The sequence below is a fragment of the Ambystoma mexicanum genome, chromosome 1q, assembly GCF_040938575.1.
Source record: "Ambystoma mexicanum isolate Mex_15411 chromosome 1q, UKY_AmexF1_1, whole genome shotgun sequence".
Lineage (NCBI taxonomy): Eukaryota > Metazoa > Chordata > Amphibia > Caudata > Ambystomatidae > Ambystoma > Ambystoma mexicanum.
In genome coordinates, this window is record NC_090922.1 from 1313787524 (window position 1) to 1313811558 (window position 24035).

Below are 24035 nucleotides of genomic sequence, written 5' to 3' on the forward strand. Positions count from 1 at the left end.
GGCAGAACCCCTGGAAGCTCCCATTACCGCCCATGTAGTGATAGACACGATTAGTGGTATGAAGGGGGTTAGGGGTGCCACCCCTGGGGAGGATGGTTTTACGGTGTCCTTCTACAAAAGATTTCGTTCCACCCTGGCTCCATTCATGGCCAAACTATTTAACAACGCCCTGGAGACGGGCTCCCTCACACAGTCTGTGATGGCGGCACTGATAGTAGTGATCCCAAATGAAGGGAAATACCCTGCCCAGTGCCAATTCTATAGACCCATTTCCCCGCTGAACACTGATGTAACACTGATGTCAAAATAATGGCAAAACTCTTGGCCAACAGACTAGGTCATCAGATGATGTGGATCAGGTGCGGAGTTATCCTGGGTTGGCAGGGAGCAGACAATATTAGAAAGTCCATAATGCTAATGCATGAGGTAAGATGTAAGGGACTAGGAGCCCATCTGATATCAAGACTCAGAAAAGGCCTTTGACCGTGTCGAGTGGCAGTACATGGGTAAAGTCTTGCAGAAGATGGGGTTCAGCATGAACTTTAGGCGGTGGATATCAACACTATACATTAGCCCCACAGCAAAAGTGGCTGTGAACGGCACTGTCTCCTCCCCCGTCCCCCCTTCATCTCTTAAGGCAGGGCTGCCCCATCACCCCCTTGCTATACGCCCTGGCCATGGAGCCCTTGGCAGTCGCTATTAGGGAAAACCAAGGGATTACGGGAATTTAATGTGGTGAGGTAGATTTCAAGCTCTCCCTGTTTGCCGACGATATCCTCTGTTAACTGACAAATCAATCGGAATCTCTCCCCAAACTCTTAAGCCAGATACAGTGCTTTGGCGGGTTTATCGGGCCTTTAAAATCAACCTCCCCAAATCTAGTGTGATGCCCATAGGGGCGGATGACGCAGCGACCAGAGGCAGGAAGACAGTATGTGTAATGAGAGTTGAGGACTCATCCTCCGTATACCTGGGAATTTGCCTCCCCAGAGACCTGACAAGACTAGTAGAGGTTAACTATACTCCTATCCTAGAAGAAATAAGATTAGACCTTCTGCTCTGGGCCCCCCCCCCCCCTCACCCACTCGGTTTGGGCAAATTGTGTCAGTGAAAATGAATATTCTTCCCCGACTCCTATATTTATTCACGTCCATCCCCTCTCCCCTTCCAGAGACCTTTTTTGTGAAATTACAAACCACGGTGAATCACTTTATATGGAAAGTCAAGAGACCTAGAATCAAACACGCCACATTGACTCTCCCCAGAGACTTTGGGGGCTTTGGCCTACCTGCCTTCAGATTATTTTATAGGGCAGCACAGCTCCGAGTCATGTTGGAGCACTTGCGGGACGACATGGGCACCTACTGGACTTATATTGAGGACACACGCACCCAACCAAAAAAATTAGGGACTTTTTGTGGACCTGTGCCAATGAGATACAGCCTCACATTAGAACCCATCCTACCCAGTACTATGGGGCCTGTGGAAATACAACAAAGCAAACTCGCTCCTCTCCTCCTGGCCTTCGCCCCCGAGTTCGTTGTTGGGTGCCCCGCTTGTCCTGGGAAAAAAAGGCTTCAGAAACACGCAGCAGTGGTAAGACGGGGGACTGGTGAGAGTAGCCTAACTGTTCAGGGAGAACTCCTTCATCGAGTATGAAGCTCTGTCAGAGGCCTTGGGAACGGATAATTTGTATGTCCTTGAATACCTACACCTAAAGGGTATTTTGACTGACCCCAAGTGGCACGTTGACACCTCCCGAGCACTCGTACCCCTTGAGAAAATCCTTTGCGACTTGACAACAAGTAAGGGAACACTTTTTATAGGGTACTGATCATGGCTGAGCTGGAAGGGAGGCTGAATTTCAGGCAAAGCTGGGAGACAAGGGCAGGGGAAGAGATAACGGACGATACCTGGGGGAAGATATAAATAAACAAACTATAGTTAATGTTTGCTGGCAACCTGTACACGTCAGCCATGGAACACAATTTTAAAATCCTTCATTTTGGCACTTGCCCCTTGTGAGACTGTACAAAATATTTGTGGTCATCCTCCCCATTCTGCCCAAGGGATTGTGGACCGCGGGGAACGTGGTACCATATGTGGTGGGAGAGTCCGGCTGTTCAGGTATACTGGACCGAAGTCCTACGTTGGATCAAAGATCTGGTCGGTGTGACTCCAGCTTTGTGCCCTCTTGAGGTTTTGTTAGGTGTCCCACCTGTTGATTCCGAAACCTCCAGGTTCCCAAAAATTGTTGAAGCCATTTTGAGAGCTGGAAGGTTAGTGCTAGCTCAGAAATGGAAAGACAAAACCGCCCCATCTAAGAAGGAACTGTTAATGAAATCGTGGGACATATTTACGTATGATAAATTATCCGCGATGGTAAATGACAAGATGGAAAGTTTTTTGATCGAGTGGGGACTTTCTTGTTGAAAGAGGCAGGTGAAAACCTTAATCTCTAAGCCCGATTGTATGATCGGGTTGGAGCCTCCACTAGCCTCTCTGATTGAATAGGACAGCTGAAGTGCCCAGGAACGATATACAGAATCTGCAGCGCCAGAAAAAGATGAACTGTTGGTCTTAACTACTAGCCTTAACGCCCCAATGGATGCATGGAGGGTAGAGTGAAGTAGACGAAGGTCAGAGGAAATCCAAGGCTGTGGAGATTTGAGTACGTTTGAAGGGAATGGATGGGACGGGTGTAGATGATCTACTGAAGAAAGAAGGGCAGATTTAAGAGACGAAGAGGCAGTGTCGGACGATAGTTGGGCAGAATCAGAAAGCAGGGACATACTGATGAAAAGAAATGAAGAAAGTTAGAAGGGTGGAACTGATGGGTATCACGTTGAAGATAGGAATGAGGCTAAAGGTGGAGGTGAAGAAGAAGGCGTAAATAAAAAGTAGAGAAGGGAGTGACAAGAATAAGGAAAGGGAGAAATTGAAACCAAGGATGATGAAAGATGGGACACAAAGATAAGATCAAGGAATGAGCCAGAGAATTGCGATGGAGGAGTTGAGTATTGAAGAAGATATGACTGCATGAGAGGGAAAAACAAGTGGGAATGTGAGGTGGGTAGAGGCAAGATGAAGGTTGAAATCCCCCAAGTAGGAACAACTGGGAGACTAGTGGTGTTAAGGAGGAAAGAAGGGAGTCAGTCTCCTCAAAAGGAGGTTGGAGGACCAGGAGGGTGGTAAATGATCAGGAAAGCAATAGGCATGGGAATCATGAAATGACAGACGTGATATTCAAAGGACGGGAGCGTAAAAGGTGAGGATAGTGTGGGAGCAAGGGTAGAGGGGGCCAATACCTCTACGTTTATCCAACGAATGGGGACTGTGACAAAGTACTGTATGGGATGAGGTAAGAGCAGCAATAGTAGCCGAGTCAGAGGGTAAGAGGTTTCAGTTAGACACAGGACCTTTAGGCTTAAGTCGAAAAAAGTGTGAAGAATAAGATGAGATTTATTACAACCGGAATGAGAGTTCAAAAGACCTATGGAGGAAGAGGGAGTTAAGGCAGAGCAGGGGATGTTCGTCAGGCTTGCAGCATCACAACCGCAGCGATGAGTGGAATGAGATGAAGAGTAGTATGAGTAGTGAGTAGGAATATAAACCACTATAGCAAGCAATAACAAGATAAGAAGGATAGGAAACAGAAGAAAATATTCCTGCTGCTTTACAGTTTTTCATGATGTTTCTATCTGCTTGTTTAGCTGAGCTAGAGATCTCTTTGGAAACTCCCATTCACATTACTCATTGAAAGAATTGTAAGCAATACCCTAATTGACCGAGTCAGAATAATTTGTTGTACCCAGCATGTTGTACCTTATTAGCCCTGTTTACTTTGCCACTTTGGAATGCTAGCTCTCTACTTATCTAAACAAACTGATATTAGTCTTGATTTATTTCTTTTCTTACATTTGACTTTTTTATGTATCAAGGAAACATGGATTTGTCCCTACAATTCTCATAATAATTCTGCTCCTAATTCTACCAAGCGTTCCTTTGTTTATACCCCTAGACCAGGGGTGAACACCTGTTTTTGCTGGAGGGCCAAATGTACCGCACAAGTCCCATTAAGTGGGCTGAACAATCGATGGGAATGAGCTGGTGGTAGAGGCTTTGGTGTGCAAATTTGAGTTTTAAAAGAATGTGGATTTTACAGTGTATTTTTTCTTTTTTTACTGAAAGACGGGATACATTGCATTGCCACTTTGATTTATTTGCGTTTTGCGACTGATCAGAAGTAAAACTGCACATATCAGGATATAAAAACAAAAACTGGATAACAAAGACGTCAAACCCCTGACATGATAGACTTGGTGATCGACTGACTGGCTAGCGGCCAGGCAACACATTATCATTAAACTCATGTGGCCTTGGAGTGCTATAATTAATGCCTTGAAGGGCCGCGTGTTGTTCACCACTGCACTGGATCATCTGGTTTGTTATTTAATCCAAGTTGGGTTGTGGCTCCTTTACACCGTTCTTCCTGTGGTCTCCTATTTTCAGTTTCAGTATGCAAAATGTTCCTCTTCTTCCCGGTCCAGTATTCTAACTATCTACCTTTCACTGGGCCCCGAGAAAATGTTTTATGAAGAATTTGATTCCTTGCTTTACTTGGTTTCTGAGCTTTCATTAATACTTTTGTAACTGGTGATTCGAATTCACATCTTTTATGTTCACCATCTGGATCTAATGTTCCGCCGTGGTTTCACTTCCTTCTTGATATTACTTGACACCTCTTCTTTCTTCAGCTACACGTAACAAGGGTGGTATTCTTGACTTTTTTTTCTTGATATTGTTAATTTCAAATCTATATTTACTATATGCATTCCCTCGCTTATCCATTTTCTACTTTATTCATCCTTTTCTATTTCAGTTATTCCACGTACTATTAATTCTATTCCTTCAAATAATACTTTTTTCCATCAAGACCTTTGGCCTCTCTCGAGCAACAACTTGGCTGATTCTATTTTCTCGCCTCTTCCCCCTCACGAGGAACTATACACATTTGATGGAACGTGTGTAGTAATTTTATTAGTTCATCTATTCAATATTCTCTTGATCGACAGTGTCCTAATTCCACATTTACTCCTTAATTCAAAATATTTCACCCAAAGTTTACAGTGACTCTCAAAGATCTGTAGCAGCAACTCCTCAGGCCCGACGTTGTTTGGATAAAAATAATTCACCTTAGAATCTATACATTTTTACTGAAATGCTTAAAACTACTTCCTCGGCTTTTAAGGATGCTCGTGCCAAATTCTATCAGATCGGTATATCTTCACAGGCTTCATCACCCCATTATCCTTTTTTCTACAATTAATGGGTTACTCTCACCACATCCAACTGATCCTTTTCTTTCATCATTACTTGATGCAAAAGGTTTTGCTTCTTTTCAGTCCCAAACATTGAAGACATGCTCTTTGCTTTTTATCAGGTGACCATTCTCCCAATTACCTATTTTCTGGTATCGGTAATCATTACATTTTCCTCTTTTTCTCCTATCACATAGCTGGATATTATCTCTGCTCGATCATGTGCTAACTTTACAAATGTGCCCCCCTCTAATCCTTTGCCTTCCTCACTTGTTAAATCTATATTTCCTCCATTTGCATCTTACATTATGGTTTTATTTATTACATCTCTTCAAACTGGTCATCGACCAAATTATTTTAAATAGGCTGCCGTGATTCCGTTATTAAAAAAAACAATTCTCAAGGATTTAAATTCTTCCAATTACCTCCCCATATCACTTCTTCCTTTTTATCCACGTTAATAGACAAAATTGTTCAGCTTCAATTGGCTGCATATCTTAACTCCAATTATCTATTGTCTCTGCTACAATCTGTTTTCGAGCAGGTAATTCCATGGAAATTGCATAATTTGTTCCTGATTCTATTTTACAGGCCTGTAATAATAAACTATCTTCTATTTTAGTACTTCCAGATTTATTTGCTGCGTTGGACACTGTGGATCACCCCGCATTTTTAAATTCCTAATCTTCACTTGGTTTCCTACCTGTCCAACACATTCTTCTTTCTCTGTTTTGTGGAAGGCATCTAGATCCTGTCGTATGGAGTCCAACAAGGCTCAGTACTCTGCCATCTGTTTACTTTATACACTATTCCGCTTACTACTCTCTATGGGTTCCAAACCCATCATTATTCTGACACGCGCATTTTCTTTTCTTTTCCTACTTTTATGGATCTCCTTCATCAGTAAAAGTCTGTGTTTATCGTCTGTCGAATCCTGTATGGCCACTTATTTCTTGCGGTTAAACCCCCAAAAGATAGAGATTTCTCTTTTGTCCTGCATCTACAACATGTTTGATTCATTTTCCAGCGCTAAGAATTGTGAATCTGTATGTTACTTGTGTATGATGTCAGAAGTATGACGTTGGTTGACCTTTTCTGCAACAAATTATTTACTTCAGACTTTGGTTTTGCTCTCATTTAAATTATGGTTTGTCCTTATGTAGGTTTACCTAAATGTGGTGGTCTTACTTTTCTATCAATTTTGCATTTATCTGTTCGAGTTTGTTTCCTATGTTCCATTGTACTTAGATCACTTATGCTGGTTGCCCGTTTCTTATAGGTTTGACTATCATTATTTACGTATTGTATTCAAATGTGTGCATGATATTGCACCTGTCGCTCTCTCCGATTTGATTTAGTTGAGTGAAACTTCTCACCAACTACAATCCACTTCTTTAGGTTTACTTTATGTTCAACATAAACCTTGTGCAATGCCCCTGTTTCATTACTTTCAACATTTAGCTCCCAAATTATGGAATGCACTACCTCTTGATATTCGTCTAACTACTACTGTACATCAATTTAAAATACATCTGAAAGATCATTTTCTGTCCTTAGCCTTTCCCTATGCTCTGTAATTTTATTTTTTTTGTATGGTTACAGTTTGCATATTGTATTTATGGTATCCTTGTTGATTTAAAAAAAATGTGTACCACTGCAAAACATCTATAAAAATGTAATACAAATGGTAAACAAAAAATGCACGATTTTTGAAAATGCTCAGGTCCTCTTATTCACAAATAGCATTTCCTGGGAGCTGTGCGCCAGTGCAGATGTTGTCATGGCCAGACCCCTTACATTCATTAGACTCTCTTATCCTCGCAGCACCCATGTGGTTCCTGGGGGTGCATTTTTCAATGACAGGTGCTAGTATGGTCTGTCATTGTGTAAACAAAAAAGAAAAGGAAAAAGCATTTGTATCTCAGTTTGAGGGATTGCAATGGAAGTGGAAAAGCAGCAGTTCATGACCCTCTATGCATTGCTTATCCCAGTGTGCATGTTACAAACACGCACAGGTTAAAGCTTTTATTTTCTGTGCATCGTGTATGTAAATTTGGGTTGCGCTTTTGAATGTGCATAATTGTCCTCTTGTATGACATCCAATTCAGTTATTGATACCATGATCGGACTGAAGACCTTTTTTTCCACATGTATGGTTCTAATATGTGACAGTTTTACTGTTAGTTTTTATCCTGCTTCAAACTAATATACATCTTACATAAATGTTGTATCACTCCTGTCCTTATAGCCTAGTACTCATGTACGAATGTTTTAGCCAAGTCTGCACACATCATATTGGTGCTACTTCCCATCTGGACTTTCTAAACAATACAGATAAGCACCCTGAACAGAGTTTGTGGATCCTAAGCGCCAATATTGGTACAGAGATTCCAGAGATGCCTCTGTCTGCGATCCCTCACTCCGCTGGCTATGCCGCCATCTCCCATTCACTCTGAACTGTTGCAGGATCACACATGGTACCATCTCGTTCCCTGAATGCTGTGCACTCTCTCTGCACCATACTCTAAATGGCTGAGCATCTGCTTCTTTGACGGCCATGTTGATTGGCAATATTACGCGGATCTGCTGAGCAATATGGATTGGCAAAACTCCTAAGCCCACCTTATGCACCCTTGCTTTGCCGTGGCCCACAGTTCTGTCTTCGGGGCTCCTAACAACCAATATTGCCAAGAGATCTGTGCAATCTTACTTAAACAGATGCAAACAACTCTGAACCCTAAGTCCTAGCAATGGAATTAAATGTTTTCTCTTCCCCTCACAATATCTACACCATACAAACCTTTCACTATTTACACAAGAAATGTAGTGCTTTTTTGTTTAATATCCCTCTGCCCTTTCTTTAACCTCCTACTCGCACCTGCTCAACCTTGCCCTCAATCTCTTCAATCTCCTCTTTTAACTCTGCTAGGTACTACCTTCAATTTACCTTAATCCATGTTGGCCCCCCGAATGGAGCTCTGTAGCGGTTATTGGTATGAAACCATCTGTAGTACGTTGTGTACCAAGGCAGTAATGTTTGGAGGACGAGCGTGCACTTTTGTTGTCCGCCAACATAATTATGCAGTGAAGACAGCTGCTGCCTGCTGACGTAATTTGCTTTTTAACTTTAATTTCATTTCTATGTGTTTGATTCATTTTGTTTCCTTTGTTCCTTTCAGGCTCCGCTATCTGGGTCGTGGCGTTTGACTGGGTGTCTTGTCTTCAGTTTATAGTATACACTTTAATTTTGTGTTATCTGTTTTGCCTTATTTATTTTGTTCATTTCCCTGTATGCCACGTCAGCGCAAAGGTGCCTGGCCTTGCTTACCGCTCCAGGGCTGAAGCCCGGTAGACATGTTTTTGGTTATTTCTTCCACGCACCTCTGCGTAGTCTTTCCACGTTGCCCTTCGGCAGGACGAAGGGGTTTGGCTCCAGCGATACCATGTGCTTTCTTAGGAGCTCTGTCAGTCGGAAGTGCAGTGGACGGGCGCAGCGGGCTTGTGCTTCTCACACTCAAGTCAAGCCCGTCTGTGCACGTCCGTACGCCGGCTGGGCCATGGATGGCCACATCGAAGTTTTCCGCTATTTCGGGGTCGGAAGGTACCGTGTCCCATGATGGTTTGTTGCAATTAGACCCTCCTGACACTTCCTTTTCCTCTGGTTTTTCACTAGCTAATTCAGCGAACGCAGTTATAGTACTGCCAACTGAGATGTCCTTCAATTGTGTTCTCATCAATGCCTGCCCCCTGGTTGCTTGGCGGAGGTCGTTCTATGACCGGATTACTGCATTTACCTCACTTGATGTGTGTCACCGAAACCTGGCTTGGAGACTTCTGGCCCCATAGTGGTTCAAATGATACCAGAGAACTATAAGATGCTTCGTCTGGATCGGATGGCTTCATATCCTGTGGGCGGGATGGCGCTAATCCATAAATCACAGTTTGTGCTGCTATTTAATTCTCCCCTGATCTGGCTACTTCACCCTTATTCGAAGTCATGAATAGCTTAGATTGTGTGTAGTTGGTTCATGAAGCTGTACCCATTGTTTGGGCAACCCGTTGGATCTTGTTTTTTCGTCTTGTGCATTGACAACCGTTTTTCCCATTTTACCGGTTTTCTGGTCGGGTCACATGTTGGTCCCTTTTCGATCAAGGTTTCGACTGCCGACCCTATCCCTAGTTTACCTAATATTTTGGAACTCAATTGGCATACAGTCGAGAAGATGGACACTATTTCTACCATCACAAAGGAATGTGGTGACAGGCTATCTTTCAATCTCTGTGGACTGAATCAGGCCTTCTTGACCTCTGCAGATTTCCTTTCTCCTCACTGGTCATGAAAGGCACATAGGCATCCTTCATCACCTTGGTTCAATGGCCATCTGAGATCTCTGTCTGTTGCAGCGTCAAGCAGAGCGGGAATGGCGTTTATCCTACTGTATGGTGGAAAAATTGTCTCTTCAAGCCCTCTCAACAACAAAATGCTCTTTATATTCTGTCACAGTCGAGAGCGCTCTTAATCAATCGAAGGCTCTTGTCTCCATAGTTCGCTCATTTTCTTCTATCGACAATACTGGCAATGGGGTGGTATCCTCACAGTTTCTATGCAACTCCCTTTCTTGTTTTTTCTTTCAAAAGATTGATGATCAATTTGCCCAAATTACGGACTCTGAACTCGAGGTACCCGCTCTTCTCTCTGGGCCTGGTCTTGAGGTCTCCGCCTTCTCATGGCCCTCCATCTCTGTTTTCACCCGGAAGATATTACCGCGACAGTGCAACTTAAGCCAGCCTCCCCTCTCGATCCCATTCCTTTTGGGTTATTAAAAGATATTAAGTCTGCCATTGCCCCTTGGGTTACTCAGGCTGTCAACTCCTCTTGCAGTGTTGGTCATATTCCGTCGGAGCACTGGTTTTCCCCCTCCTGAAAAAGACTAATCTTGACTCTTCTGTTCCTGCTAACTTTCATCCTATTTCTCTTCTTTCCTTCCCTGTGAAGCTCTTAGAATCTTTAAATCTCTCCCCTTTTGAGTTCCTTCTTACATGACGGGACTATGGAGAGCATTGGTTTCAGTTCTGGACAACCTTGCTCAATTGGCTGATCAGGGGGGTGTGGGCACGCTTATTCTTTTAGGTTTTTCAGCGGCCTTCGATACAGTTGATCATTCTATTCTGTTGGACCATGTATCCCTGGCCGGTCTCTCTGGCCCTGTCCTGTCATGGTTTAAATCTTTTTTGGCAGAGGTCAAATGATTTCTCTCCTACCCTTTTGTTCCTCGTTTACTCCTCTTTCCTGTGGTGTTCCCCAGGGCTCCGCCTTGTCTCCCATTCTCTTTAATGCTTATATCCAGCCTCTTGTTGGTCTCATCTGCTACCATGGCTTCTGGTGCTACTCCTACGCTGATGATGCCCAGACTATTATTCGTTTTAAACTGGCCCAACCGAACACTGCATCTCAGTTTAAGGGTTGCCTGGAGGCTGTGGGTGAGTGGATGAGCCTCAGCGGGCTAAAGTTGAATGGGGAGAAGACCTAGGTCCTGGTTGTTGGTTCCCCATCTGCCTTTGATTTCTGGACTCCACTCTTTTGGCCCCCTTCTTTTGCTTCCTTTCCTTCTCCGGTGGCTGTGGTCAAAGAGTTGGGCGTTAAAGTCTCTGCCACTCTATCAATGGAGATTCAGGTTGCTGCCATGTGCCAATAAGGGCATTTTCATCTCAGAATCTTGCAGAAAGTCTTACCCTTTCTTCCTCCGACGGTTCATGCTCCTGTTGTGTCCTTGTTGGAATTTAGTCGGATCAACTATTGCTATACTTTACATCTTGCCCAGCCTCATTTTCTCATCCATTGTCTCCAACTCTTACAGAACTTGGCGGCTATAGTGGCTACGGGTGCTCTGTTTGGGGCTCATATTTCGCCTGTCCTGCGTGGCCTTCATTGGCTCCCAGTTGGGAAGCGGACCGAATTCAAGGCCCTCTGCATTGTCCATCGGGCCTTCTACACTAGGGGAGCTGAATATTTGCAGGAGAAATTTTACCCCTATATTCATGCCCATTCCCTGCGTTTGCAGGCTGATTAATTCAGGTTCTCCGGTTTCAGTAGTCTATGGTGGGTGGTCTCGGACTATGCCGCAAAGCTTTGGAATGCTTTGCCGGTTCATCTTAGAGCCACTGAGAACCACTTAGCGTTTAGACGTTTGTTGAAATCTCTTCTATTCTAATTCTTTTCAGGCCGTTACCTTCATGTTGGTTTTTGTCCAGCGCCAAGATGCCATTGGTGATCGAGCGCTTTATAAAACCTTCTAACATAACATAAAATAAGATGTATCTTCTTTCCCCATTGTACAGTTCTCTCATTGCTAAAAAATAAACAGATTCTATTTGTTCAGTTCTTTGTTATTTTGTCCCCTGGAATCCTTGCCAATGGCTGAATATGGCTTTCCAAATTCCACAGCAAGCTCCTCATTGAGTATTTCTACTTGACGTGGCCTTCCTCCATGCTGCATCATAACCTTGTTTTTTAATTGGGAGGCATCCACGTACAAACCACCCATACTACACCTCTTCCAACTCCTCCCTCTCACTGGCACTAAAGATTGACCCATAGATTCTGCTTTCCCTCACTTTCCCTCATCCCTTTGGCCCGGATTGTAAGCAAAAACCTTGGATGCCTCTGCCCCACTACAAAACCAGCACACGTTATGCCCTTACACAAAGTCTTCAAGGAGTGAGGGCTGCCTAAATCCCTGTATGTCCCTCGCTGGCTGCATCTGACACTTGTGGCCGCTCAGCAAAGAAAGTCTTTGCTCTTTTTCTTTTTAGAGCAAGGTTTACCAAGCAACATTTTCAAGTGAAACTATCTGTTTAGGTTTTGCACCCACTTTCACTGCTGCTTTAGAAAGGATTGCAACTCTATGATGGTACATCTGTATTTTGTCATGAACTTGACTAATTTGGTCTGTGTTGTTCATTAGCCCTATAGTTCCATTGACATTTCTACTTAATTTAACTGCATAAGGACATGCAGGGTCTCTCATGGCATTATCGTTAGCTTTGACTATAAATCTGTTTTTCAAAATGTCTAGTTTAACAAACTTTGCTTAGCCACCAGGGCCTTTTTATTGTCAAGGCAAAATAAATGCCTGTGTTCACTTTTTCTGCGTTCGCTTCACGATACATTTGCTTCGTCACATTTACTTCTTCATACCTTTACTACTTCTGCCTTTCACTTCTTCTAACATTCACTTTGTCATTACAAGGGGAGATCCCCTGTCGTCCCCTCCATCTTTTCTAACCCATATTCTTCCCACTATCTCCCTTCCCATGACTCCAACCTTAAAGCTAACCTTACCATATCCATTGCCACCTTGACAATGTGAAGATGCAGTCAAGGTAAGAAGAATTAAATGCATTAAGTAAATATCTGATGAAGTGAATGTAGAAAGGATATTCTGTTCGAGGTAAAGTGGGATATCGGCAAAACATATGTATTATTGTCTTCTAATTATAAACTGTGCGATGGCAGTTTTCAGCCTATTTGATAATTTTTATTTTTTAAGTTAAAAACTGGAATTGTGTATAATATGACTACGCTTTTAATGTTAGGACAGCGTCCCTCTGAAGGGAGGTAGAGGAAGTGCGAGTATGGTGCAAAAATGCAAGCTGTGCGCTAGAGAGAATTCCATAGGTAAGCTTTTTCATGTGTTACATTACACTAATTTACTGCATAAAATATGTAATTATCATCATGAATGTTGATCTTTCAGAGAGACACAGACAGTGATCGTGGACGTAACATTGTACTCATTGCTTCAGATAAGATTTTGAGGTGGGAGTATTTTACTCCCTATTTTTAAACTTTGAGAGTAAATGTGATTTCAAGAGAGTAAAAATTACTTTTCTCCTTTTGAAGAGAGTTAAAGGTATGTGACATCCAGCCAATGTGTGCAAACACTGTATGGAAATAATTTTCAAGCAGCAGCTTTCTGCGTTGTGACAGAATACACCTTTGATTATTTCTCTAAGGTCTGGCCAATTGATCTCTCCTGTATATATTTAAATGATGAAAACACAAAAACCTAGTCAGTTACATAGTAAAGCAAATATGAATTGTATTGTGTGTTTTGAGGTTCGATAGCAGAATTGTCTTTTGGTGTTTAATGAAAGTCCTCATTTCCTGCAGCTATTACTCCCTAGTGTTATGGCAATGTTATGATACAAACGTGCAGAGGCAATGACTCCATGCTAAACTCTATACCTAATCTCATGGTCAAATGGTTCTTTATATAGCGCTTTTGGCAAAGCGCTGTACACAGAACATGTTTATCACAATTATCACAAAACCCAAGTTGGCAATCCTTTATCGACCTCGAAAGGATGAAAGGCTGGGTTGGTCTTGTCGGAATTCATACCTGCAACCTACTGATCATAGCAACGAGCTCTCAACGGGCACAGCTTTTTATTAGTTATCATCCTTTAGAGGGTGGTAAACAGAGTAACAACTGAGGTATGATAAACACAGTGCCTAGATGTTGGACGACCCATGTATGAAGGGCTACACAAAGTTAAATGCCTATCTGGATTATCACAGGGACAGGCTTTGCTGAGTTTCTTTTTCAATTACAAATGTAACTTTCATTTGTTTGTTTTTAAACAGCGCTTGCACTTCCTTGAGAGTCAGGTTTTGGATGTTTTAATTGTAATCTTGAAGATTTGAAAAGCTATAACACCTGTGATTGGTGTAATGACAATCACTCAACCTTGAGCAGACTCTGCTGCCACTGACCATTTATAGTAATGGACACCATTGACTGCAAGATTGAATGGATGTAAACTAGACCGTGCATACTCATCATTTTACACACTGTTTTTATAATTGGAGTGTATATTAAAATATAAGTGTAAAAATGATCTGCCCCTGCATGATTATGCACACAGCACAGGTACTCTGAAAAATACAATTGTGCAATACTGGTTTGCTTTCACTGGAAAAAAGCATAATTTGTTACAAAAGATGAATTCTTAATTGCAACTTAGTTTTCCATCTTAATAATTATACAATCTGAACATGCTAAGAAAATAAATATGCACAGTGCATCTGTTTGCTTCAAGAGCATCTACACACAACACATGAGAAGCTGAATGGAAAGAAACCATTCCTTTTATCATAGTGTGCAGTTACTTTTTTGAAAGGCTTCAGAGAAATACATTCTGTTTCAGAGGCTTTTCTCCATGGCTTTAAATTACATCCATGTAGATAAAAATAAAAAGAAGTGTTCTGGTTTCTGTCAAGTAACCTGACCTTTGCACTGCCATGTGCTCTAAACCTGTGCGTAAATGTACACAGGAAAATAATAAAGTTGTTGTATTTACAAGATTCTCATGTGTAAGGTATGAACCTTATCTGGAGGCCTGATTGTACTGTAAATGTATGGCCAATCACTGCTGCAGGTACAGGAGGTGCGGGGTTGTCAATCCCATATACCCTTTTTGGTCTGAGTGTGTTGTCATAGAATTAGAAAGTCTGAGTCGTTTGGTGAGTCGTTTGTCTTCTGCGGTCTTCAGCTGGCGACGGCTTCAGGCTAAGAAATTCCTCACTTGGAAGGTGGGTAGGTCTCATTACAACATCATCTTTCTTCAGCTAACCGTAAAACCCAGTTATTGGTATTTTGAATGAAGTACTTTTATTCCTACCTGCGCCTCATGACCTTGTTTGGGTGACTGCAGGGTTGCGTAGTGCTTCCCTTTGAGCCCATTCCACAGTAGGCTGTCTGTGAACCCGTGGCGCAGTAGTGTTTCCATTTTCCACAATGAAACGCAGTGGCCCTCGTAACACTGGTCTGCGAAGCTCTAAAGAAAGCGCTGGGAAGAAAGAGGCTAGTGTAAAAATGAAAGGACTACTTGCCTGTAAAAAAAACAATGTCAAGTAGCACGAATCAATAGAAGATAACATCTCCTGAAACGTATCTGCCCCCTTCTAGAGCTTCACCCCAGAGCAACTATGCGGCTGCCTCTGTGCCTCTGAATACTGAAGCCTCATTTGTTTCGCCGACAATTGATAATAACAATTCACTGTTGAAAATGTGTTTTGGTTTAAAGAGGGCTTCACTGGGAGGAGAGCAGGTATTACCTAGCACACGATGTATGGATAATGTCTCGGAATGTAATCTATCCAGCTCACCGGATTCAATGGCATGGCATCCTCCTCTGACTCATCCACCTGCTCTGATATATGATATGATGTGGTATTTATAGCTCACCTGTACACAAGTGTTTCTAGGCGCGACAAGACAAGGAGGGGGAAACAAAGGGAGGACAAAATAACGACCTTACGTGGCATTGTCATTCAGATCGCGCAAGTGCGGGGAAGAGGGAAGTGGAGAAGTGCCAGGGGGAGTGGAAGGGGGGAAGTGCAGTTAACTTAAGTGTAGCCAGCGAGGGCTTATAAGTGCAGAGAGAAGAGACTGTAGGATTGCGGATACACAACCTTAAGTGCTGGGGAGTCCGGAGGCAGTGTGGGCCCGAGTTCAGAGGGTGACCAGGTGACCAGTGTGCGGAGCAGTCAGGTGCATACGCAGGGGAGAGGAAGAGGAGAAAGCGGAAGCGAAAAGGAAGGTCTTCAGTTGCTTCCAAAACCGGAGGTGGTTCTTCTCAAGTTTGAGAGAGGCAGGGAGACTGTTCCAGAGGGAGGCCCCAGCTGAGGAGATAGATCTGCCTCCAACTCTGCTTGGAAAAGCGTTTGACCCTCAGAGAGTTGTAGCTTGATGAGCGGAGAGCTCAAGAAGGAAGATGTTTTGGAAGAGAAAGTTTAAGGGCCCAGAAATCCATGTGGACGATTCAGAGAGTCTTGAAATTGATCCTTGCAGCCAAGGGGAGCGAGTGAAGAGATTGCAGAGCTGGAGAGAAACGATCCCTGGGTCTGAGGCCAAGGACAAGTCTTGCACCAAGGTTCTTAGCCTCGCAGGAAGGAGCAGGAAGAGGGCCCAGAATGGGTGGCCAGAGAGAGAGAGGAAAGGAGGGAGCGGGTGTGCCAATGAGTAATATCTCAGTCTTACTGGCATTAAGGCAGAGATCTTTGGCAGCAGACCATTCCTGAATTGCAGCCAGACAGTCTGCTGAGAGAAGAAGCAGAGTTGGCTGAGGGGAGCCTGAAAGAGAGCCGAGTGTCATCCGCATAACATTGAAAATTGGAGCAGAAAGTAGCGATGTGGTGGGCAAGAGGTGCCAGGTAGTGGTTGAAGAGCCAGGGAGAGAGGGTATACCCCTGGGGAACACCACAAGTAGAGAGAGGGATAGAAGAGAGGAAAGACCCCGGTTAGACCCGAGGATGTCTGTTGGTGAGAAAGGAGGTCAACCAGGCCAGGGCCTGATCAGTAATACCTAGGTTGTCGTGGAGGCGATTGAGCAGCATGGCATGGTTGACTGTGACAAAAGCAGAGGATAGATCGAGAAGAATGAGGACAGAAGGGAGATTAGAGTCAATATTGCAGTGCAAGTCTTCACAGGTGCTTAGGCGAGCAGTTTCCGTGCTTCTGGCAGCTCTGAAGCCATACTGGTGGCCATGGAGGCAACCAACAGATTCAGTATGTATATTGAGCTGGGAGATGGCCAGCTTTTCCAAGAATTTGCCCAGGAAAGGAGTGATGGAGATCGGGCGATAGTTAGTCGGAGAGGAAGAATTGGCCGAGGGCTTCTTTAGAAGGGGTGCACAATAGAGTGCTTAAAGGGGAGGGGAAAGTTCCAGTTGCAAAGGAGTGATTGCAGAAGTTGGCCATGGCGGGAGCAAGGGTCTTGATGTGGTCCTTGATGGTTCTGGATGAGCAGGGACCTGCTTTGACAAGACTTTCATAGATCGGACTTGTCTAGAAACATCGTTAGGGGTGAACAGGGGAAAGGAGGATAAAGGAAAGACGGGAGGTGTAGAGAAAGTAGCGGCGAAAGCCTCAACTGACACACGCTTCATGGGTCGGCTGACCGAAAAGGTAGGTGGCAGTGCTGGAGTGGGCTTGACCTGCGGGGAAGAGAGGGAGAGGTGGGAATAAAGGAGAAACTGATCACTCCAAGACTGACTCGGACAGCTTTGAAACCTCAAATCAAGCGATACAACAGGTCTCAATTTTGCATACAAAAGAAAGTTGTAAGGATAACAATGCTCTTCTGATTATGTCTAAACTGGCCTCATTGGAGGCGATATTGACAAAGTTAGCCAAGGATCAAACTGACATAAAGTCAATAGTCACTACAATATCGGCCAAAGTTTTGAAGAGCGTTGAATCTTGCAGAACACAAATACCTGCACAGACTTCCAGAACGACGCCATTGAAACGATGTTCAGCCCAGGTCAAATGTGTTGAAATGGCCAGAGCTGTTAATTATTGATTCTTAAAAACCATCTACCAGTGCTGGCGCCAATACCATCTCACCATCAATTGATCTCTCGGACTGGAAATATGAGAATTTGTATTCCATCTAGTTAGGCAAGATTGTATGCAGTACCCTGTGGGAGACGGCACCAGCCCTGTCCTCTTGGCAATAGGAACCCAACCTTTGGTATAAGTCTGTACTACACAAGTTGGTAGAGTGACTGAGCAGCCAGGCATATCTCAAGAGGGGTCAATGTGAGCTGTGGGGTTGCAACATAGTTTCACAGTGACAAATGTCCAAATAAAACATACTCAAGGTTTTTTGTTTAAACAATTATTTATTAATTGAAGTCAGTTTGAATAAGCTTTCTTTAGAAGGGAGCAAATATGTAACACTTATACTTCAGAAATACACACTCTGTTTCAATAAATCAGTTGATACCTTTTTTGGTATCGCACACAGACACTTCTACACCTTCAGGTGACTTCAATAACTAGTACACTGTTGACAGTGATATGTCACTGGTACAGTTAGAGCAATACTGAGTTTGGTGTCAATAGGAAACGGCTAGAGGAAGAAACAATGGCTAACACGTTACTCAAAACAGGTAAGCACTTTTGAAGCCCCCCAATGAAATGTAGATTATCTCTTTCCCAGCTATACAAGTAAAGTATGTATGATTTTTTGGAGGGACAGATGAAAACACAAAGTCAGAGGTTAGAAGTGTCTATCAGGGAGCCAGGACAGCCAACGTCAATTGAGCAAAGTCTAGGGGAGCTGAAGTTCTTCTCGAAGGTAACTAAAAAGACTTGCACCGTGTTATAGAGAGTTTTTGTTGAAAAATAAATCCCTGTTGTCTACAAGCTGGGAGGCTATTGAAAGGTAGAGCTGCAAGCAACTCTACAAAAGGCAGTAAATGCAAGTCTCAACTGCTACATTACTTCGGGAATATTCGGTATCTGATTCCTAAAGGGTTTTTTGCCAAACTGAATAGCATGTGTAGGGACTTTCTGTGGCATGGCACGCGAAACAGAGTGGCGTTATGGAAGCCCCAGAACTTCCATGACAAAGGGGGTATAAAGCTGCCCAATTACGAGGCGTACTATGTGGCGAGCCAGTTGCAATATGTTGCCAAATGGCTATCTGAAGAAGAGACCTCAGAAATTAGGCTGTTTGGGTGGGATTGTGCACCCTTTTATTTGAAAGAAGTTATGTGGGCACCCAGGGCGGAGATGGTGGGGCGCCCTAAAATGATGCTGCTGGGGTGGAAGGTGTGACGCAGGGCATGCCAATTGATGGGGATCCCGTCCCCATGCTCGCCGCAGATGCCATTGGTGGTATTGACAGGGGCAGACGCTCAGCTGCGACTGATACTCCGGACCCACTGGGAGCCGACTGGGTTGGCAACGATGGGGGATATTTGGCAGGGGGGCTCTTGCGTTACCTTTGAGGGGCTGCGGGAGGAGGCTGGGTTGCACGATGGCCAGTACATCACGTACCACAGAATGGTACAGAGGATTAAGAGAATGTGGCCCGAAACTGTGTTGGAGGAAGAACTGGACGCCACCATCGACGTTATATATGATATGGCTGAGGGGGGCCATGAGGTCTCCAGACTGTACGAGATGTTGATGTCTAAAGTGGGGAAGGAGGTCACGCAGCTGAGATTGGACTGGGAAACGGAGGTTGGGGCCCAAATGGGAGATGGGATGTGGGAACGGGTGCAAAGGTATCATAAGAAGCAAGACTGAAACAGATACAGCTTTACATAACACACAGGGCTTATATGACGCCTTGGAGGATATCGAGGTTCGAGAATGCAGGTCGGCAAGCATGCCCCAAGTGCGACGAAGAGAACGCAGGCATGGTGCATATGTTTTGGTCTTGCCCGATCATAGAGAGGTTCTGGAGGGGTGTAAAAGAGAACCTAGAAGGAAGAGGGGTCAAGATAGTAGTGGACACGGTATGGGCCTGCCTGCTGGGGGGGTTCCCCAGACCACGGAAACTCAGGCATGTAAGCAAACTAAGGGACCTGGCTTATGCGCATGCAAAGAGAAGGATTGCCATGGGATGGAAGTCATGCCATGTGCCGAGGATAGAGGTGTGGTGGAAAGACTTGCAAAAATGGGCAGAAGCCGAAACCATAGCATGGCAAGAGGCGTGCAGCAACGGGGGGGGGGAGGAGGAGAATGAGTCCCTGATGGCCTGGAAATCACTGATAGCCGGATTGTTTGGGTCGTTAGATGACCCGACTGAACCGGTTGAGGAGGAGACCGAACCACAGGGTGTGGAATCTGATGACTCAAGGCGATAGACTCGCAAGGTAGGTGGGGTAGTGGGAGTAGTGATTAGGGAATTTAAAAAGTGTAATGAAACTGTTGAACATGCACTGTTTGTTTGGTTTTATTGTTTGTTCAAAAATGTAATAAAAACTTTAAAAAAAAAATGCAAGTCTCAACTGAGAGCAAGCAAACTACACAGCAAGAGGTAAGTACCCTTAATTCACAGTACCATAGGTCTGAAGAAATTGGTTCCAGCTGCCTTCTGTTCCTGTTGTAGTATGAGATCCTGTTGTTCCTGGGACTCAGTCGTGGTGACAAGAGGGAGGACGTCTGGGGACTCCTGCACTACTGTTTGAAGGTCGGCAGCAGCAATGGGCAAAGTTCAGATCAGCGGCACTTTGTCGTTTCGGCTTCTCGCAAATGGCACCACTGCGGTTCTCGGATACCTTGTGGGCTTTCCTTGCTTCTGGGGTCCAGTACTCTGTTGAGGTGGCTCAGGCTTGGTGAGTCCTGCTTCAAGGGAGTCCGGAGGATCTTTTTGGAGCGAGGGTCTGACTTAAAAACGATGCTCTCGATTCTGGTGTTCCTCTCCCTAGCACTCGGTTGCTGCAACAACAATGGAAGTACAGTCAGCTTCGAGAGGATTTCCAGATGAGTTTGTCTTGGGGTTGATTGGTCCCACCAACCCAAGGGGAGAAGTCATCCTTTTCAGGGCTTCTGTAGTCGAGGCGGATTCGGAGCTTCAGCACTGCAGCAGGGCTTCACCGGGCAAATCAACAGTCCAGGAGTTGCAGCAAGCGTCTCTTTCGAGTTCTTCTTCGGATTCCGTTGTCCAGTGGTCGACTCTGCCTTCCAAGTAACAGACCTTGACTTTTATGCAAGTCGCTCCCATTCATTCGTAGCCTAGCTGTCACTCACACAGCAGGGTGGCTGTCCTCCACGGACAGCCAGCCAGCCAATCACCTTTTGGGTGCATTCTTGTAACCAAGGGAATTAAGAACAGGGAGTTTCAGGAACCTCCCTTGCTTCCTGCCCTGCCAGACACGCTGGAGCCAGAGGTGGGCTTCACCAGTCAACCCCTCCAAAGACAAAACGAACAAAGGGACCAAAGCTGGTTTGGCGCACAGAGTAAATCTCAAGAAGGATCTTTCTAACAAGAAATGGTGAAAAAAAGAATACTGGGGACATTTTGAGTGGGAAAAATGTCTCGCTCTCTCCAGGATAAAAATTAAAAGTCCTAAAGTCCCGCAAAAGAGCTGGGGGTCTCTAAGGTAGAAGGGAATTATCACATTTCTAAGGATACCTCATCTTTTATATAAGAGCTCCCTTGACCCCACAAACATATGCCACTAGCCCTGATGATAGAGCAAGAGAAAGAAGAACTCAAGACCAAACAGCCTAAGGAAGTTCAAGAAGAAATCTACTATTATACACGAACTGGCAGATGATACTAAAACTGTTAGGCTTTGTGGTCCTGCTGTCAATTGGAAGCAAGATCAAAGAAAAGCTGCAGTCCTGCTTACCCCTCCCGTTATTCGAAAAACCATACAAATGACGCTGAAGGGATTCAGCACTCAACCGATAGAAAATAACTCTATCCAAGAAATACCTAGATCAAATCTAGATCCAGCATCTAATAATCTCATTCCACTATCAAGTAATAAGATAGCTACTTATCCTACGAATAGCATGTTAAAGAATGCTCCCATTGATGGGGAGCACCTTAAAGCCTTTGGAAGTTGGGTTTTGTTTCAGGAGAAAAATCCATCCATATATAGTCCTTTTTTGTCAGCCATTTGTATACAATTACCACTCGAGATATCACCAAGATCGAACTGCCTAGAATTAACAGTGAAGCCAACTGGGCTTTAGTTGTATTCTCCTCTCCCTTGATGATGGCATTGGTTAAGACTAATGTGAACGGCTGGAAACTTTGGGTCTTTCCCTAAAAGATTGTAGAAAAACAAAAAATGTAATGCAGCACTCTGAACACACTAGGACTTGGTGAAAGGTGGTAAAAACTCAGAGAAATCGGTGCTTATGTTTTCCAACCGGCCCATTGTAAAAGAGTATGAGACATATGACTGGATATCTGAGCCTGTACCGCGTAGCTCTAACTGACAATTTTCTGTGAAAATCATGTTGAATTGTTTGTCTTGAAATACACGTTGTCATGAAACCAGAGGTATTTGTATATATATCGAGCGCTGACCTCTTCTTTCTACAAGAAACCTTGCTGACAGAGTTCGTTTTTGTAGATGGTTATACAATGCACTATGGCCATGCGATCCCTTCTGTCAAGGGCAGAGCTACTGGTGGATTAGCTATTAGCTCTCGGGCAAATCTATTAATAAATGCTTATACAGGCAGCAGCAGTTCCCACTATGTTCTCTCAGCAGTACCCCAGACTACTCCTTCCTTACTTGCGAAAACCTTTCTTTTAAATATCTATGACCCTCCTTCAGGCCTTTTCACAGATGAAATTTTAAGGGTAACTAGATCCCTGTTATTTCAGTGGTTTGAGTCTAATTCTATGGAAGGGATAATTATTACAGGGCATTTGAATGTAAAGGATCTGCAATTATTCCAAGGCAAGCTGTGTACTCGAAGACAAAAATGGAACCTGTTCTTAGAAGCATTCAATTTGGAAAGCTTAGCTTTCGAACTAAAGGCCCTTAATTTGAAGACGTATACCTGGTTGAATGGAACTAGTCATTTGCATATAGATTGTTCTTGTCAATATAATATAAATTAATAAGTATTGTCCTATTAATTTACTGGAAAATGGTGTAAGTGACCACAGTATCCTGTCCTGGCAGATTGGCATCCCCGTATTACCTAGGCCTAATCACCTCTGGGGAAAGGTTCAAGTTAATAGTCTGGGATGCCTTAGATGGGCAGCCACTAAAGTTAAAGAAATAAATAGCCTGCTTCTGGCGAATAGTATATCTTTGATATTACAACTGAAGCAAAATGATTGGCAGATGGATACTTTGGTGCAAAATATTAAGTCCAGTACTCATCTGGAGAAGTCAAAATCATCTGACAAATATAATAAATTACATATAACTCCCTATGATTTCTTGATGCACAAAGAAAGAAAAGCTTACAGGAGAGCTATGGCCTGCGAATGCAGGGATGCCTCGTTGCCAGAAGATCAGAAAAGCCTTAAAATTACGAATTTGAGAACACGCTACAAGAAATGGCTTCACCAACATAAACAATCACAGAATAGTGCTAAATGGTTACTGTTCCTGGGACTACTTAAATCCCAGAATAAGCATACATTTGGCAACGCTTTAATGAGGGCAAGACTACTGCCACCTCAGTGGAATTAAATCCCATTGCTTCCTCAACTTGGGTCCAATATATTAATAAATTGTATTTTACCAAGGATGATGTTCCATCCTCGGATGATTTAAATAACATCAAAGGCTGCCCCAAATTCATGGATTATGACATTGATGATATAAGAAGCATCATTATTAAACTGAAATCCTCAGGTTACCCGGGACCCGATGGAATCCCTAATATACTTTACAGAGGAGACCCAGACTTTTGGTCATAAATCCTCTATAACGTATTTAGGACGATAAAGGCTACAGGCATAATCCCCAATACATGGCATGACTCCATACTTGTCCCCATTTTTAAGAAAGGCACACAACTAGATACTGCTAACTATGGACTATTAGCAATGCAGGATTCTAGTCAGAAAATATTTGCCTCAATATTGCTAAGAAAACAAATGAAATGGGCAAACGAGAAAGCGCTTCTAAAACCATTTCAAACGGGCTTTCGCAAAAATTATGGAACCATGAGCAATATTCTATTGATTCAATACATTATGGCAGATTCCAAATTGGGCATAAGGAAAAGAAACCTTTATTGCTGCTATATAGACTATAGCCTGACCTTTGATAGTGTATCTCGCCAGTTAGTGTGGACTAAACTTTGAGAGATTGGGAATTGACCCCCGTTTATTATACTATATCATGGGGCTATATACTAATACCTCAGTCTCAATACGTATAGATCAAATAGGTGAAATGACTAGTCCCTGTAGCACAAATTGTGG

General features: G+C 43.6%; 1 protein-coding gene across 2 annotated transcripts in view; it reads left to right on the plus strand.

Moving 5' to 3' along the window:
- The window catches only part of CZIB (CXXC motif containing zinc binding protein), a 189142-nt gene that overhangs the window by 81494 nt on the left and 83613 nt on the right, over window positions 1-24035 (plus strand). For both annotated transcript variants that reach the window (XM_069642170.1, XM_069642171.1), the window contains one exon: window positions 12918-12999. In XM_069642170.1, coding sequence (XP_069498271.1) covers window positions 12918-12999 — 82 coding nt within the window. The remainder of the gene's footprint in view (window positions 1-12917; window positions 13000-24035) is intronic.